Below are 18,737 nucleotides of genomic sequence, written 5' to 3'. Positions count from 1 at the left end.
TTCCTGGGTTCACCTTCCTGAGAGAAGGAACAACTTCAGGAAATCGGGTCAGTCATGAGTCCAGGAAAGAAAGCTGTAATGTGATATAGGTCAAACCCACAGAAACGCTGGGAACATCTCCTTTTACAGTGAGCCCTTCCAAAAGGAAACCAACCCACTGTAAATAATGTGTCTGGGAAGAGAAGACAAATTTTTAACCCTTCCCTTGCGCTTACTGTTTGTTCAGTCAAACCGCAGCTTTTCTTGAAGCCAGGCAAAGTCACCCTCTCTGCACTTCCTAGCTCTGTCTCCAGTTCTGGGTAGCCCAGACATCCCACTGTTTTGCCAATCCCACTGCCTGAAACTGGGGTTCAAGTAAGGTTAGTCAGGCACATGAATGGCTGCTGTTCCAGACCCTACAGGTCTGGTGTCTGTGCCTGGCCCTCCCTGCCTGCATCACTCTCCTAGGTAAACCTGGACATCCAAGGCAAGCAGTGAAGGTAGAAAGGGTCATTCTGTTCCCGAGTGCCGTTCCCAGGACTTACACAAAGTCCTGCTACTGATACAGAGCACAAGTACATTCACTCTAATATATCTCTAGGTGGTTCTGGCTCAGTGCCCTCAAATACAACAAATAACAAATGCATCTCTTCCTTTAAAAGCACTTCCTTCTATTACTGCTTAAAGCACAGACTCAAGACCCTGCTTCTCCCAAGTTCAGATTAACAGTTTGAATCAAGTTTCACCATACAGGGAGAGCAGGGAGTCTTTCCAACATTAGCCAAGGGAAGTCACTGGGACAGCTTGTACAAACAGACGTAGGACGCTTGCAAAGATGAGCTTAGAGACCTTGATCCACTGACATTCCTGAGTGTGTGCTTAATTCACCCCAACCACGAAGTACCCAAAGCATGCACTGAAATGCTTCGCTGAGTAAGAATGGGCTTAATCACATACTTAAACACTTACTGCATGAGTACTTCAGAGATTAAGATTGATTAGGTCCTTCTCCTCCCTGTACCTCATACTTCCCCTCCTCTTCATGAAAATCTCACTTCTGAAGCCACGAGGCTCACAGTGTACAAGGAGACACAGGGAACATATTTTTCAACAAGTTGCAAGTTTTCCAGCTTCCTGCCCTTGACGGCAGAAGACTTGAATGTTTTTTGGAAGAAAACACCTAATTTGCTTACAAAGCCATCACATCATGAGGTCAGAGTCCAAATCATATAGATTTCCTTCAGTATTGTCACAAAAATCTTAATTCCCAGGACCTTCAACTCCAACTCCTTTAAAAAGAACAAAAGCCAGATTTTCAGAGCTTGGCTCAGTGAAATCAAGTTATTAATGTTAATATACTTTATTGATCTTAAAGGAATACAACATGGAAACAAAGGCCATTAATTGAGAGGCTCTCTTTACATTAACAAGTCATTCAGCACAAACAGAGCAGATCCAAACTGAGGTCCCCCCAGGTACAATATACGCAGTTCAAGTGTTTACTTCAGCCTAGATTTAGTCTAGTCTCCAATGTCATTTGGACCAAACTTGTCCACATTTTTTGACTGGAAGCTATTTCAGGGAGCCGTCACTGGTTCTGACTCCCATGTCCCTGTCCAGGTAGAAGCACATTTGCTGTGCCCCTGGAGTAGACTGTCTGGGTTAGCATTCCAGAGGCATCTAGCTAGCTTCCACCAAAACTGCTCTGCTGTCCAAACCAACACGCAGTAAGTGCAGATGACCATGGGATTCACTTCCAGATTGCTCTGTTGCTTCAAACAAAAGCAGAAAGGTAGAGACAGTCAGAGGGAGAGAAAAAGCTCTCCAAGGACAGCAAAGTCGCAAGGCAAGGTGCAGTAGGTGCATTCTGTCACTAGGATGGTTCATTTGGTTTGGAGGTCATCAATTTTTTCTACAGTTTAGAAGAAACTGTAGGGTGTAAAATTGCTGCCAAACAGTGACTCACACAGTAGACTAACATAGGGACTATGTCCATAACAGTGTTCTCATTACAGTGGGACGACGCTCACCATAACAGAGGACATCAGCACAGGTTGCCCAAGTGAAAGGGTGGATGAAATTATTCTGCCATAGGACAAGAGTGGCCAGAAATACATGTCCATAGCTTGAATAAATGCATGCCACCAGCAGCCAAGCCTGCAAAGTGAACCGCTTTGCAAAGCAATGCAACACTTGTCTTCAGCAGCAGTTGGGAGGCCAAATAAAGAGTGAGGAAATTCAATTGCATAGACAACGCCCATCAGCTGCACCAAGATCCTAGGAATGCAGGAAATGGCCTGCTGAGTCAGCAGGATGGTGCATCTCCTCCAGCTAATGGTGCTTCAGTGGCTGCAGGAAAAGTCTTTAGGGGGAGCACGCAAGCCCGGCCACTATTTGCAGTCCATTCACCCCACATGCCTCCTAGCACCCACAGTCATTGGGGATGGTAGAGCACACATCCTTCCCTACCTTCTCTAACCCCTTTGAACTTGCTGATACTGTATCTGTCTTGCCCTTTCCTGTGGCAGAAAATCCCCTGCTGTGTAAAAAAGCACTTTCTATTTATCCCTCTTAAACCAATCTCCCACTTGTTTCCGTATGTCTCCCCTCATTCCAGCATTGTGGGTTTTTTTTAAACTCCAGAGCAACTGTTTTTCACCACAGTGCTCCATCTATACCGTTTAGTTAGAGAAAGAAACATCATGCCATGCAAGGAGCCTCAGCACAATTCCTGGCAAGTTCAGAAAAACTCAGGAGAAAGGCAAGTTTGAAAGATAGACCTGAGGTTTCTGAATGGTCTCCACCAGTTTGCAGTCTCTGCATCCTCTCTGCATTGTGCAGAGGACACTGCAAAGAGCTGAGAAGGGTTCAGGTTTTTTGTACTAGCAACTCAGTTGTCTGTATTATTGTTAGCTACTCCAAAAGATATGTACTAGATACTGAAGTTAGCTATTAAAAATGTCTTTAGCTGTTTCTGCTTCCTCAAAATGTTCATGTCCTTGCTCCCTCCCATGAGAAAAATCACAGGGTGAGGGAGACCCATACCCGCCCGGCGTGGCGAGTCATCCCCCGAGTGGTGATGGCAGCTAATAAAAGGCTCTGCTGTGGCAGGAAGGGATGTAGATCCCTCAAGGATGGCTTTGCCAGCTGCCACCTGAGGAGTGCCCGACCTTGCTCTGAGCCAACAGACAGAGAGATTTGGGATTAGTGAAGGCACAGGACTCATGGAGAATCTTTTGTCTGTCCTTACCCAGGATGAACCTCAAGCCAGAAGAAAACTTGCAAGGGATGGACAGATTCCCTCTGAAGCTCCAGGACATGGAAAGCTGCAGAGGGCTAGGACCAGCAGGCTCTTTTGCAAGCAGGGGTTTTGCTATGGAAGGTCAAATACAGACCTGGGGGACTGGTGCTTATCACTTGTCCTAGTAAAGCTCTTGCAGGACTTCACCAGATGGTTAAAGAAACTGGCAGTGCTGACAGTGGCCTTGATCATTTAAAGAGTACTAGAAGAAATGAGGCAGAGACCTGCAGAGGACCCTGTTTAGCCCAGTCCAATTTACTGAGCTAAGCATCAGACTGAAACACCTCCTCTTTCAGCCTCTCCTGGAAATACAGATGAGTCAAGGTTAGATGACTCCATTTACGGGACTCTCCATTCTCACCTTCCTTCAAACCCAGCTGTCCAAACCCTTGTGCCACAGGCACATCAAATTTCTCATGACAAGCATGAGGTCCACACCACAGCTGGGACATCTAGGCACAATGCCAGGGCCTCACTGACCCTGCACACACCGGACACAGCTCGCTTCGTCATCTGCTGACCCACAGCTGGTGGCTGGGGTTAGGGAGCAGAAGACAGACCCAAAAAGCCTCCTGGAAGGCAGACAGCCCAGTGACACTCCGCCCTTTCAGATGACAGCACCTCAGAGGGTGTGTGGCACTGATTCCTGCAGCGGGAGAGATGGTACTTCAGAGGTGTGCAGCGACACTATATAGCCTGAATTGCAAGGAATCCAGCTAAAGGGGTCTGTCTGCCTTTGTCCTTTATATTAAGCATATGCTTTCTGTACTTTCCCGCACTCAGTTACATATGGAGCACAGGGGTAACTAATCCCAAACCTCTTCAACTTGCCCTCACCTTGAAATAGGCCCCAGTGCAATGAAGAGAAATGTTCCCGCCTCAAACTTCCAAAGACTATCATAAACACTGGGGATAATTAAAACATGAACATTATGAAAAATATACTGGCAAGGCCTCAAGGTTGTGGAGCTGGAAAGCCAGGTAGCTTAAAGAAGTGCCAGATACTGAACTGGTCTCCAAGATTAGCAGATGTTTTTCAACCTAACATTGCAAAAACTTACTAACTTCGATGTGTTTCCTAAATCAGAACCAGAGAAGAGAATGTGTGTTGTGTATTGGGACTGTATCAAGTACTTTTCCAGCACTGAAAGATCTTCTATTTAAAAAAAACACAAAGGAAGGGGTAGGGGTGGGGGTGGGGGTGGGGGGTGTTGTAGAAAGAACTAGGCCTGTTTAAAGGATTCTGGATGCTTACCTAAATCATGTAAGAAAAGGAAAATTCCTTCCCCAAACTGAAAAGACTTGGATGCAATTAAGATGGAGATAGCATCAGCTCATTTCCCCGTCTGGTATTAAACTATTAAACTATTCAGCACAAGTACTGCAGAATACAGTGGTTGCATCTGATACAGTCTTACAATATTTAGGTGGTCATTTTCTTTTTTTTTTTTTACTCAATTATCTAACAAGAAACTATTCAGCAGCTCACTTTTGAAAACCAGCTTCCCTCACCTGGTACAAGACAATGTGCAATTAAAAACTCATCATCCCAAAGCCACTGGTTGGTTTGTCTTCTCACCAGCAGCTACTTTACAGCCAAAGAGACAGAGTACATGTCTGAAGATCCTCCCCACTCCACTTTGAGGAGATTTACAGGGATTTGCATGTTTTTCTCGCTCAAAGAGAGATTATGTGGCACGATTAAGAGATAGTCCAGGAAAGAAACTACTAGCTTCAACAAGTTTCTTGACATTCCCTTTGTTTGATATAACACCCATCAGTTATTAAGGGGAATGCACTAAGTTGCTGCTTAGCCTTAGTAATGCCATGTTTAATAACAAACATTACTTCTCTCCCCTCTCTGCAGTGACAGCCATTGTCCAGTAATTTCTGGATGAAATATTATATATAAACATTTTACGCATAGACAGATATAAGCTGCCTTTCCATGTGTAAAGCCATGGGAGAGTTATGACCAGAGAAGACCAGTTACAGCTTTTCCTGTATCATGGGAGATGGAAGTACAAGGACTTTCTGGGTCACTGAATGCAGAACCTTGTGACCATACTGCAAGACCCCTTCACAGAAACTGACATTCTTCTGTTAAGAAAAGGGAAAAAAAGTAATACGAGAAACATATTTTATACGTAGGGGTTTGCTACACTGCAGATTAAAAAACAAAATCTGCCACTTAGAAATTTACCACTGTCTCAGAAGATGCTCCATGAGACATTTAATTCTGGGTAGATATCTCCTTGCTACACTTGCAATGCAAGGAAAACTGAGAAAAAACCCTCTGCCTTTCAGGTAGGTGACAGCCCAAAGGACACAGAGTCATCACAAAGGAAGGTGTCTGCTCAGCAGACCTTGCTATGGAATGGACAAGCTGTACACATATCCCTGAAATTCATAGCAGTCACAGCATCCACACCAGTTGTACGTCCACCACTTCAAGGGTGCCAGAGCAGAAGATGAACCTGCAGAAACCAGCCCAGCCTCTGGGCCCTGCCACAAACCTCCAGCCTTCCCACCAGGCAGCTTCAAAGCTGCTGCTGCGAAGAGAAGCAATGCTGTCTACAGTTAGCTCCTTTCTCCTTTGTTGGCAGACTCACCTCCAGTCCTATGGGAAGAAAGAAACTGAGAGAGACCAGTGGGTGACACAATTGTCACTTCTTTCCATAACCTTATCAGGGCTGTGATAGCAGTCAGCTACCATACCTAAAGAGGGCACCAGGGACAGCAAGTCTGTGCTCTCCTCCACCCAGCCCAGCTTCCAGAGCACACAGCTCTTGGGGATTTATTTCCTGGACATTTCAGAGGGACACCTGTTGCATTACACAGATCTATTTGGTTACAGAAACCTACCATCTGCCCCCATGTTGTACCAACCAAAGTCTGCAAGCACCCTGACAGCAAGGAGGATTAATATTACATTTCCATCTGCTCCGCAACACGAGCTGCCTGTAAGCAACAACCAAAAAATGCCTGTGAGCTCCTAAATCCCATTTTGTCCTTAAAAAATGCAAGTTACAGAAAGAACAAGAGGAGCCGTGACAATCCGGTTCCTTCAAAGCACAAGTCACATTCCCAGCAACATTTTAATCTTACTCCGTTTCCTGCATGGCTAAATGCAGAGAACATTAACAGGTCACATCGGAGACATCTAAGTGGTGACAGAGTCAATATAAAACCACTGACTGGGTCTGCATCAATGTAACAAACTTTAAGTATTAAAACAGACTGTTTATTACAGCATATGATGTGTTATATTAATTTACACAATGATATATATATATAAAAACAGCCATTGATGATGTACAGTAAATTGGACATCAACAGGAATATTTAAACTACTGATACTCATGCACGTGACATGCATATGGGGTTTTTTTTCTTTTTCAAAAGCAGTTTTACACAATATACTGAAGTTACTACACCTTGGTCAGCTACTCCAACAGTTTACTCTCAACACCACCACCGTCCGGAGTGGGACTCCCAGGAGATTAGAGCAGAGTGCACTCCAGAGAAGATGACTTAACCTCAGAGAGATTGAACAGGAGCCCTTTCCTGGTGGGGGAAGGCTGGGGGAGGACAGGGGTGAGTTTCAAGAAGAGAATCAACAAGAAAAGGGAAAAAAAAAACCAAAACCCAACCAAAAAAAGGCCAGGAGGAAGAAGTTCCAGATGTGGCAACAGGAGCAGCAGAAAGGGACAAGTAAAAACATGAAGACCACCCACATACCCTCCCCCTTATCCCCTAAAAACTTATGACCTTAAGCTGTTGATATCCTGTATAAGACCCAGAACTGGAAAAACTAGGCAAGGAAGATCCATTCCCAGAAACATCAGCCTTTTTTCAAAGCCTTCTGACACCATGCACTGGAGGCTGTTCACCACTGAAATGGCATTGTTATGGTTTTGTTTTTTTAAAAACAAGTATAACGGTCTTTAATTTCCACATAAAAGGCACTAGTATCCACCCAAGTTCTGAAGACAAGTGACATAATTTACCTTAAGTTTTAAATATTTGTATAAAAAGAAAAAAAATCTGTGGAAATATGTACACAAAAGCACCTTGCTTCGGAAAGCAGAAGCAGATACATTCCACCGAGTCACCTCATTAGACAGTTGTCATGAGCTTCAGGGAGCCCGACCGAAAGCGAAGGATTTTCTTCTTGAGGTTATGGGAGGCTTTGATTTTGACAAAGGCCTTTGCTGCATTTTCATGCAGCTCTGGGGCTGTGACTGTTTGGATGGGGAGTGTCTGGACAAACTGAGACCAAATAAGGCCCCCGCTCTCATCAGAGTCACTGGTTGTCGTGCTCTCCCCTACGAACTCCACCTCGCTCAGGCTTGACTCGCTGTCCCCAAAGCAGTTCGTCGTGTAGTTGCTCTGCTCATCCTCGCTCGTGTCCACCACGGTGGAGTGGAACAAGGACTCGCACTCCGCCGAGTACTCCGAGTCGCTGGCCACATAGGCGTATGGGCTGACGTAGGGCAGGGGGACCTGTGAGTAGACCCCCACACCTTCCCGCCGGTTCCTCCTCGCCCTCCGTAGGGCCTCCTCATACGAAATCTCTGCCGATGACTTCCACCGGCGGTAGTCAGCCCTCTTATGTTTAGGCTTGGCCACCACGACCTCTCGGCCATGCCCATGGGACCGAATGGCGGATTTGTGCAGGCCAGCCTGCCGACTTGGGATGCCCGACTCCTGCTGCAAGCTGCTGCCTCTCTTCCCCCGTGAGGAGGGTTTCTTCAGTTTCTTATTTGTATCCAACTCATCAGGAAAGCGGCACTTCTTGCCAACAGGCTTGGTTTTCTCCCGCAAGGTCTGCACACTGTTTTCCAGCCCGTTGGCAAGGTGGGGCCTGTGTTTCAGCACGGAGCTTTTCAAAATCTTGACATTTCGGGTGCCTTTGTGAAGCTTCATGCTTTGCTGCTGGGCCGGTATGTACTGGGCGTTGACCAGCAACCCATCGTCCAGGCTCTGGGAGGAAGAGCCCTCGCTTTTGAAATCCAGCGCGGGCCTCTCCTCAACAGCAGGCGATGAGGAGCGAGCCGCCTGCAAGCTGCTCTTCAGCAGGACTTTTTTGGGAGGCTGGCTGACCCGGTGGCTCTCCGGCTGCAGCACCACGGGCTTCCCCGGGCTCTCTTTGGGAGATGCAGCAAAGAGCTGACCGTTCTCTTTGGGGACATCCCCCGCTGCAGCCACTGTGTTGCGGCTGAGCTCTGGAGGTGCCGGTTTGACACCCCGTGACAGGTGCTTGCTCTGAAGTTCACTTGTCGTGGCGGGTGGGAAAGCTGCTGGCAAAGGTGCCTTCCTACTCTCCAGCTGCTCACCGGCTGGCTCCCTTGGCCTCTGCTTTAATGGGGAGGGTGCCGCATGGTCCAGAGCAGTGGTCCCACCAGAAGGCAAGCATGCTTGCTTGGAGCTCTTCAGGTTCACGACGTTACCATGAGCCACCACCCCAGCAGGCTGCCTGACACACATGCTTCCATGCCTCAAGATCCCTTTGGTGGGATCGGCATTGAGACTCGTCCTGGGTTTGTTAGTCCTTACCGCGTGAGTCTTTTTCTGAACCAGGCTTAAGATGTAACTGTCTATCCTCTTGCTGGTGGAAGGACACGGCGCCAGCCAGGAGCTTTGCGGGACAAAGGTGTTAGTGGATTTTCCAGAGTCTGTTTCAGATCCAGCGCAAACATCGCTAACGTCACAACCAAGCCTCTCCTCTTCTCGCTGGGGGTTTTCAGTCACGGGGAGAAGAAACATGGGACTCTGCACAGCTACTGCATGGAGTGGGCTGGGGTACCGGTAGACGTCATTCCCATTTTTAGACACCAGATCACACTGGTACTTTGGATGTACATCTGCAACGACATCGAGGGAATTTGAGTGCGGTGTGGACAAAGAGCGACAGACAGAGCCTGCGGTCTGGTCCTCATGCTGGCCTTCCTTATTATAGTCCATCCAGCCTATGAGATCTGAAAGGCATTTTAGAAAAGTTTAGAGAGCCTGCCAGGGACAGTTCTGCTACGTTTTTCACGTGCTGCCAAGGACGCTGGTCCCATCTACGCATACGATGCAATGTTTCAACTACAGCAGCGCTGTTCAGAGGAAACCTTGCAACCAGGGATGTGATTCAAGCAATACAAAAGCAGCACTATTCTTCTGTGGGTGTCTTTGTAACTGCAGCTATGTAGGATTTACCCCAATATGACTACACGGTTAAAAAAAGAATAATAAAAAAAATCACAGCCCTAATGACAACATTTACATTGGTCTCAAATCTGTGCCTAGGTTGCTAAGAGCTTCCTATTTCACTTGCAAGCCATCCAGAAGTCTGTAAGGGTCTCCTATGATTATATGTTACACAGCTACCTGTAAAACTCGCTGCTGGCCTCAGCACATATGAATCTTGTATTTTACTTTACTAAATCCAGAGTAACAAAAAATATAGACAAGACACCAATGAATTCTTTCAGCTTATTGACAAATTTAACTTCCAAATTTTTTCAAGCATACCTTGGGTCACAAAAAAAATTCCAGATCTAATTTTATTGTTGTTATTATTATCATTGCTATTGTTTTTATCATCATAATTATTTCATAATTATAATAATGCTAATAACAATAACAGATGCTCCTTGTGAGCAATAAAGTGTTAAAGAATGGGAAACAGGCTCAGCCTTCCATAGAAGTACAAGAAGTGCAGGTCAATCCAGCTGACATCCTAGCCTTAGCTCTGCAAAGAGTTCTGTAAGAGAAATCCAGTGCGTTTCAAGATGCATGAGTCAGACTTAATGGCTAAGGCACTTACTTGGGAGGTAAGCAACCTTAGGAGCAGGGCTTCGGTCCAAGCACCTAAGATTATTATTTTCTCAAGCTTATGTTGCCCTTGTCTACTTGGGTAGGGGTACAATCTAAATGATCCTTCTAGGTCACTGTCAGTCCTGTTTTCTACCCTTAGGCTAGAAACTTCAGACAGGGTACTCAAATTTGAATGCTCAGTGCTTGTCACTTATCTAAGGCTTGTTTCAAAAGAGGTCTCTCAGACCTGACAGAGATCATGTGTGAACAGGAGAGAAAGAACAGGGAAGTTAGGAGCACGAACTTCCTCCAGATCACCTCACAGTTCTCCCACATTTCCTAAGTTCTACGTCGATGCCTGGAAACATTGACAAAAAGACTTCTTTGAAACATGCCAGTTGGTGAAATTTCATCTCTAAAGTGAGACAGTATGAATAATGAAAATTTTAGGTTTTCATGACGTATACAGAAAACAACCAGCTACGCAATCAGCTGGAATTCCTTGTGTATGTTTTTCCTTTTATGTATGGCCGATGAAGATCACATATACCTTACAATGGGGTACATTAAATTACCTCAAGCTGCTCAAAGGATAACTTAGAGGACTTCTCAGCATCTCAGTATGAATGTATCCCAGGCTGTATTTTCCCACTTCAGAGTTAGAAGAACGTGAATTATTGTGTCCTTGATTCACAACAAATCACTATAAGTTAACCTTAAAGAGCAGAACGGAAATTGGAAATACTATGGTTAGAAGCATCCTCCACAACCCAAAATGAACTAAAACTTTTGAATGAGCATGTCTGCAACCAGTAACGATCACAGAGTCCTACTGAGTTAGGTGTCCTATCTGGACAACAGACAAAGGAGGCTTCCTATTTAACCAACCTCACACATTAAGGTTTGCATCTTCAGCCTAGTGTCCAGGGAGTCTCTGTCAAAGAGACCTGTTTTTTCCCTGTTCCTGATGTCTATTTGTTTATATGACATAAATGCAGGACACACCTCAGCATGGTCACCTGGGGGTTGAGGACCATCAGAACTGACAAAATGACTGCTATAAACAGACTGACATGCAGCCTGACCTCCTAAAACCTGTAGCTAGCTCCTTACTCTGTCACTTTAATGAAGACATGGCTGTGATCTGTCTTTAATTATTGCTATTTGCTGAAAATGCTTTTCTAAAGGAAACCATGAGAAATTAGCCAACTAATGTGCTTATGTGTATAGTTACCACTGCCCTCTACTGGGTAGAGCAGCTGTCATATTTTCACGTGTTTAGAGGGACATTTTCACATGTAAGGCTGGACTAGCGGAGGGCAAACAGTCCCGCCTCATGACCCATGTACATGATAGGCACTGGTACCTTTTCAGAGCATAGTAAGTCAAATGAAAGGAAGAAGGGTTAATCCAACCCAGATACTCCTGAGGCAGTATTTCCAAAGCCAAAGCCACCTCCTGGAGTATGATGTATTCGACCTGCTTTTACTATACCTGCAGATTTAGGGCGTCCATCTGAGATATTCAGTGTTGCCTCCAAAGGGCTGCAAAAGCAAGTGCTAGAATGGCAACTGGATAAACACTCACTGAAGACAGAGTTAGATGAATTGGAGAGCGATCCAGAAGCTCCATCACTCAGCTCATAAAACCCTATAAAAATAAGAGTTTGGATTTATATTAGTTATGTCTACACAAAGTTACCATTTGTGTCCCTAGAAAGGCAGTCAAGCTGATGTTTATGTTGGCTTAGTCTATTGCAATTAGTTATGGGATTTCATTCAGTCACCCAAAAAAACAGTGTACAATTTAGTAATATCCTTATTGCTATGAAGGATTCCATTTAAAAGTAAAGCGCTTAAAAGTAAAAAAGCAGAACTTTACTTAGCATATGAAATTTTGAACTTTTTTTTCTTTAACCTGTACAGCAGCTGGGGTTTTAACCTTTACAGGGGTTTTCAGACTTTAGCAAGAGGATCCAGGCTGTGTTTGACAGCCCACTCATTTAACAGTGTATTATACTTCCAAGACAGACTCTCCAGCTATTACTTGACTACAAAATTTCTACCAAGTGTTGGGCCCAATGCTATCCATTATTTTCCTCAAAGTTCTGGTGATAAATATAGTATTGGTGGAAGACATGAAAGAAGAAAAATGGTAAATAATGTGCAGACACAGAAAATATAATTTCCTGGTAAATTTGGACTACTCAAGAAAAATATGACATACCATAATAAAAATTTAAATTGTACATTTAGGAATAAGGAATGCAGGTCATGGCTACAGAATGGGGATGCATCCTGGAAAGGACTTAGTGTGGAAAAGCAGCTCAATCAAGCTTAATGATATGGCAAAAAAAGCTAATGAGACTGTTGGATGTACAAAAAGACTGAATAGCAGCAGGGAAATTACTTCAGCAGTCTATACAGCACTGGTAAGAAAGACATTGGGAATGGTGTGCCTGGTCCTTGAATCCAGCATGCTTATAATAACACTAAAAAACTGGAAAGGGGCCATAAAGCTATTTAAGAGCTTGGAAAAATGTCTTAAAACAAATGACCTAATGAACTTGACCTGTTTAGCTCATCAAAGAAAGTCAGGAATTACATTGTATAGCACCTCCAAGAGGAGAAAAAGCTGGATACTGGAAGACCTTACTCTATGGGAGAAAAGCATATAAAAAAAAATCAGTGCTGGAACAAATTGAATTCAGATTAGAAATTACCACGGTTTTAACAATTGCAAGTGGGTGGATTCTCTACTTCTGTGTCTTCAGAACAAGTTTAGATGCCTCTAGGAAAGGTTCCTCATTATTAAATACCACTTACTGGCTTCAACGCAGCTAGAATGGGATGAAATGCAATATGTGGTCCCCCATCAAATTGTTTGATTCAGTACTCCCTTCTGGCTCTAAGATCAATTTTGACATCTTCCTCCTGCTGACAGTGTTTCCTTTCACCATTTTTCCTGTAGCCTCCTTCCTAATGTGCAGGAGAATTAGAACTTTCTGAACTAATTCGTGGGTGACCTTGGAAAAAAAATTAAAAATGCCCCAAACACTAAAAATCTAATTGAAATTGAAATGCTCCTCTGAATATCTTGCCTACAAACAGCAACCTTTCCAGTGGTAGGTGAAACTTGCTAGTAGGCATTAATTATCAGAGTGTGAACACGCTATAGACATTTACTACTGTAGTACTGAAAACTACAGCCAGTTTAATTCGAGGTGCCAAGGGAGGCCCCATTTTGCCTCACCTGAACTTGGACGACTGTCTGTCTCGAGGTGTTCATCCGTCGTTTTCTCCACGTCCAGGCGGAGATCACTTATTTGCTTATCTAGCTCTTGTAACTGATTTAATAGGCCGGCGTCCCTCCTCCTCAAGCAGTTCTGGAAAACAAGAAGACAAACAACATCAGCTCATTCAGTGCAGCAGACATGAAGGGGCTCCAAAGACAATCAGCTTTCTCCATCTCAGCATCGCAAAAATGCCTTGTCAATATTCTTTTATTAAAAAAAAAAAAAACAAAACAGAACAGAGCTCTGAAATTCTAGATAGATGCTCTGGATAAATATTTAACTGAAGAGTTACGCAGGCACTTCGTTCCAGCCTCTTCCAGCCAGTTCTACATAAGGAGCATGCTCCACAATTTGGGAAGACCAAGATGTGATGCTGGCAAAGGGCCCCTCGCCCCTTTGCGGGACCACAGCTGTAACAACAATGCTGTATTGTATGATATGGTCAAACCAGACCTGTGCACGTGAAACGGGCCACTTCAGTGAACAGACAGCTTTGCCACTGTAATAGGGGATGTTCACCACCACGGTGACATTAGTCAAAGATCACATCTGTTCACATAAAGGGACGAAACAGCTCTGCCAACAAGTGCCTGTAGTGGGGGAACCACCTTGTTCTGCTGCACATTATGAGCTTATAGTCTGCCATATAGACAGCAAGATTCCCAGAGCTGGGATCACAGCCCTTTTATTAGTTTTTCAGTGCAGCAGGAAGGAAGAGTAATTCTTCCTCTTCTCCCATTATAATTGTATAAAATTGCTGTGAGATGAATTTTAAGGCTATTTATGAAGGTAATTTGATGGCATAAAATAAGCAGTAAGAAATGATTTTGTAAGGCACTCATTAACCCACGGTCAATGCAATCAGTTTCTCTGTGTGTATTATAATGTTGCTTATCCATCATCTGTTCAGCTGCATACCCTTTAATTGTTCTGGCTTTGAGGAAAGTGGGGGAGTCAGGAGGAAGGTTTCTCTCTCCCCCCCCCCCCCCTTTTTTTTTTTTAAGTGCATCATTTGATCAGCACCCTGCGGTGCTCTGATACGCTCATTGCAAAGAGTTTTGATGCTCATAACTGGACTCGTTCTAAACCCATTAAATCCAGGACAACCTTTCCCCTGGGGTGGGCCAGTCCTCAGGCAAAGGGAAAGCAAATGCGAGGCCGTTTGAAGAAGTGCTGGCATTTAACACCATCCTCGGAGAACCAAAGGGGCGATCCCAGGTCTTTGTCCCCCATTTCTAATGGGAGCCGGCTGGAAGCCAGACTGCCAGAGGTGATGGGTTCCAGCGGTAACTCGCTGCGCCTGCTACTGCCACCGGTGTCCCCCTCCCCCCGCGAGCACCGCATCTGGTTCCAATCTGCAATGTCAAGTGCACAAATTAAAAGTGCTACCACAAATCCACGGGGGGGGTTTGGGTTCGGGAGTTTTTGGATTGGTTTTTTTTTGTTTGTTTGTTTTTTTGAGTAATGATTCCCTGGTCCTTCACTACGACTCTTTAGCAGCCAGCCTCTTTCTCAGCAGACGCATCGTTTATTTTTAGCTTTTACAGAAGGAAATAATTCTAAATTAACTAAACCGAAAGATCAAGAAAAAAAAAAAAAACGGAAAAAAAATGGGGGTGGGGGGCGGGGAAAAGAAATCAAGCAAAAAAATCACGCAGTCCAACTTCTCCTTGGGTGAAAGCAAATGCTGAGCCACGCACAAAGACGGCCAGGCACAGCTGTACGCTATTTCCATTGAAAAATGATCTGCCGCTTCATGCCGCCCTCCATCTCTTCCCACAGCAGCTACACAGCGCGTCCTTCAACAAAAGCATCCCTTATTTTAAGGGGCCCGATCCCGCCCGCGCCGGAACGCTCGTTACCTCCTCCCGGGTTGCGACCCAGGCGCTCGCTCCCAACTTCCATTCAAGGCAACGGCAGCGCCGCTCACGCCTTGAATGGCGATGGGCCGCCGGCCTGGCTCTGGAACCGGGAGGGGCACGGTACACCCCCCAGCGAAACGCCGGCAGCGCCCGCCGGTGTCACCGCTCTGGCCGGCCCCCCGGAGGCCCGGCCCCCCGCGGCCGCTGCTCCCCGCCGCCTCACCTGGGCGGCCGCCACCGCCGCGGCGGCGTGTGACAGCGGCGCGGGCAGCACCCGCGGCCCCTCCGCGCCAAGCCCCCGCCGGCCCCGCCGAGCCCCTCCGCGCCGAGCCCCCGCCGGCCCCGCCGCGCCGAGCCCCCGCCGCCCCGCCGGGACCCCGCCGGCCCCGCCGCCCGCAGCCGGCCCCCCCGCTCACCAGCTGCCTCCGCAGGAGGAGGATGTTCTCCTCCAGGAACTTCTCCTCCAGGCTGCGCGGCGGCGGCCCCTCGCCCGGCGGCTCCCCGCGCCCGCCCTGCGCCCCGGGCCCCGCGCCCGCCGGCCGCCGCAGCAGGAGGCTCTTCACCAGCAGCTCCTGCCGCTGCCGCAGGTACTCCAGCTCGCCCAGCCCGGCCAGCGTGGCCTCCAGCCGCTCCCGGGTGCGCTGCCGCTCCGCCTCCGCTTCGCCCTTCTCCCGCCAGCGCGCATCGGGCTCCCGCGGCCCCCCCGCCTGCCCCGGCCCCGCCGCCGCGGCGGCGGCTGCCGCAGGGCTCGCCTTCATCGCCGGGGAGGGGGCGGCCGCCGCTGACAGGCCCTGCCCGCGGGGGGCAACCGCCGCCGAGCCCCGCGCTGCCGCCGCCGTCGCCGCCGGTCGCGAATGGGCCGCGGGGCGCCCGGCTCCCTCCCCGGCTGCCGCCGCCCCGCGCCCGCCCACCGCCGCCCCTCCCTCCCTCTGCCCTCCCCGCCCGGCGGCGGCTCCACGCCCGCGGTCGCCTTCCTCCTCCTCCTCCTCCCCCCAGCCCGCGCCTCCATCGTCCCCCGGCGGGCCGGGGGAGGGCGGCCGTGCTGCCCGCTCCCCTCGCCGGTGACCCCCGGAGCCCCGCACAGGCCGGCGGCAGCGCGGTGCGGGTCGTGCTGCTCATACAGCCCGACGCGTCCCGAACTGGAGCCGAAATGATGCACCGGGGGGGGGGGGGGGGGGGCGGGGGGAATCCCGGCTTGAAGGGGCGAGGGTGGAGGGAGAGGGTAGGGAAAGGTGGGAAGCAGAGGAGGACGGGACAGTCCTTGCACCAGGGTGCTGAGCACGCTGTAGGCACAAGGGTCAAGACAAAGTGTTGCTTCAAAGCCCCATTGAATCGACTGGCTAAAAAAGCCGTAATGAAGTGAACTTCCTAACAGCGTGTAGACTAGTTGCAGCAAAGGGTCTGCAATTAGGTTTTCAATGGCGAAGCAGTGGAAAGGCGGGGGCGGAGGGGAGCAAATCCAGATGCTGAAGAAAAATCTTAGTATCGAAATACAGGAAGAACTGATTTGCAGACATGTGCCGAGGGGGGGATATGGAAGAGGAAGAAGAAAGCATTGAGGGAGCCCTTCACAGCATGGGGTTTGTTGGAAAAGATGTCAGCCTGCCGTCCAGCGGCTCTCACAGACATCATGAGCATAACGACATGGCCTTTCCTGCTCTCCCTCTGCTCTCAGGAGGGTATGAGTGTCTGTGGTACTGAAAGGTCTCAGATGAAATTTGTTTCCCTGCTCCCATGCTCTTTGCAGTAGACAATACATTGCGGTGTGCCGTACACTCACCTTATCTGTTACAGGTGGCATTTCTTCTTCTGAGCGCCTGCAGCTAATACGGATCATTATTTCACAGCTGCCTTAAACTGATGCATAGTGCTTTCTCAAGAGGAGATCCATTTTCCTCCTGCAGCTTATAATTAGCCCTCCCAAATGTGAGTCCAAACGCAGGTGAGGCCACATGCACCAGCTCAGAGGACGGTCGAAGCTAAAGCTAGCTCCATTGATTTTTGCCTTTGAACTCTTCCCAGAGCTGGTTCACCACACAGCCGTGTCAGCACAGCGCATCTATGTTAATATTTTAGTTTGGATTAAGAGTACTTTTTTGAACGAACTCTCTAGCTTGTTCTGGCTTACCCTGCTGTGGTTCACATCACAGAGGGATTTGAGAACAAATGAACTGAGCTGATGAGGGGTAAAACAAAAGCAGAAGAAGGGAGCACACCTAAAGCACTCCAGCCACTGAGGGATGTTCATTAATGGCCATTCCATCTGTTCGACAAGAACACGACTAGCCCAAAGTAACACCCTTGAAATAGCTGCAGCGTGGCTGGCTGCTCCTCGGTGCAGCCATACTGCTCCGTAAATCCACACCTGCTACACTGTCCCAGCTGCTTATGTAGACATACGTGTGTGTGCCTGCACAAGGTGGGAAGTGAGGCAGCACAGGAATAAGCCAGAGGTGTCAGAGCCACTCTTGGGGGAGCACTGTCACTCCTGCCAGACTGAAGAGATCATGAAACTGCAGCTGCAGAGGGAAGTCAGAAACACTGAAAGAATGAGGGATACCCCAAGGGCAAAGGATTGACTGAGGTTACTAAGCAAAACTGGAAATAAAACCCAAGTCTCGTACTGGACCACTGTCCCTCCACTCATTTTATGCATCTGGGCCCATAAAAGGCCCAGAAGTAGGTTCAGCCCCTGCCCCGCAAGCTATAGGTCACGACTGCTGACCCAAAAACCTGCTCCATGGCTTTCTCTCCTGTGTGGACCTTGGCATGCAGCACCCTCTGAGCATGTTTATGCTGAAAGCCATTTTGCAATGGAGCTTTACTTTCCCAAGGAGGTACCAGAAGCTCTCTAGACATGGAAGCAGAGAGCTCCCATATTTTTCTTCACCTTTTTTAGCCAGACTTTGCAAGTAGCTCTGTGCCTTGTATGCAGTTGTACACAAAGCTTCATGCAATATTTATGCAAAGCTATTTCAACTATTTCTGTGCCGTTGTGCACTATGCAATGTAGGCATTACTTCAAAAATAAATTACAGTGCTAAATAAAATCTGTCTTAATTTTCAGTCATTACTACCACTTATCATTTGGTAGATTTCAGTCCTATTCCTCCCTCCCAAGTCACCTCTTCCACTCTGAAGAGTATAACATGCTGCTTATCTCCTGCATTCCCTGCTGACATTTCCGTGTGCATCCTTCTCAGTGCAACAGTTCCAGGAAGGAAAAGAAACACAAGAACTGCCAAAACAGTCAACTACTTATATCACGTGGAGAGGAGACTACAGCTTCCACTGAATCAGAGTCACTGTGCGGCTAGCATTATCAAAGAGGAAGGGAAGGGGAATCTGAAGAAGAGGAACTCGGGTTTCACCCCACAGACGAAGGAATAATAAGGTGCCAGAGAAGTAATGAGAATTAGGAGGCTGGACAGCATGGTAGAAGGAGATGTGCAAGTGAAGAGCTAGCAAGAAATGTCAGATTATGTGAATAATA

At 47.5% G+C, this 18,737-nt stretch overlaps 1 protein-coding gene across 3 annotated transcripts; it reads right to left on the bottom strand.

Moving 5' to 3' along the window:
- Positions 1–1,315: 1,315 nt before the first annotated feature.
- On the bottom strand, positions 1,316–16,210 carry DACT1 (dishevelled binding antagonist of beta catenin 1). 3 transcript variants are annotated; one of them, XM_055790634.1, is made up of 4 exons: positions 15,661–16,210; positions 13,340–13,472; positions 11,582–11,737; positions 1,316–9,147 (listed from the first exon to the last, which is right to left on the bottom strand). In XM_055790634.1, the coding sequence occupies exons 1-4, from the start codon at positions 16,000–16,002 to the stop codon at positions 7,400–7,402; spliced, it is 2,379 nt and encodes a 792-aa protein (XP_055646609.1). In that variant the 5' UTR covers positions 16,003–16,210; the 3' UTR covers positions 1,316–7,399. The 3 variants fall into 3 exon arrangements, with proteins under 3 accessions (XP_055646609.1, XP_055646599.1, XP_055646592.1); XM_055790624.1 differs by having other exon boundaries at positions 1,316–9,261; positions 11,675–11,737; XM_055790617.1 differs by having other exon boundaries at positions 1,316–9,261; positions 15,661–16,209.
- Between the last annotated feature and the right edge of the window lie 2,527 nt (positions 16,211–18,737).

Source organism: Falco peregrinus, chromosome 1, assembly GCF_023634155.1.
Source record: "Falco peregrinus isolate bFalPer1 chromosome 1, bFalPer1.pri, whole genome shotgun sequence".
Lineage (NCBI taxonomy): Eukaryota > Metazoa > Chordata > Aves > Falconiformes > Falconidae > Falco > Falco peregrinus.
Note: the sequence above shows the minus strand (reverse complement) of the source record. Positions and strands in the feature narration are given on the sequence as shown.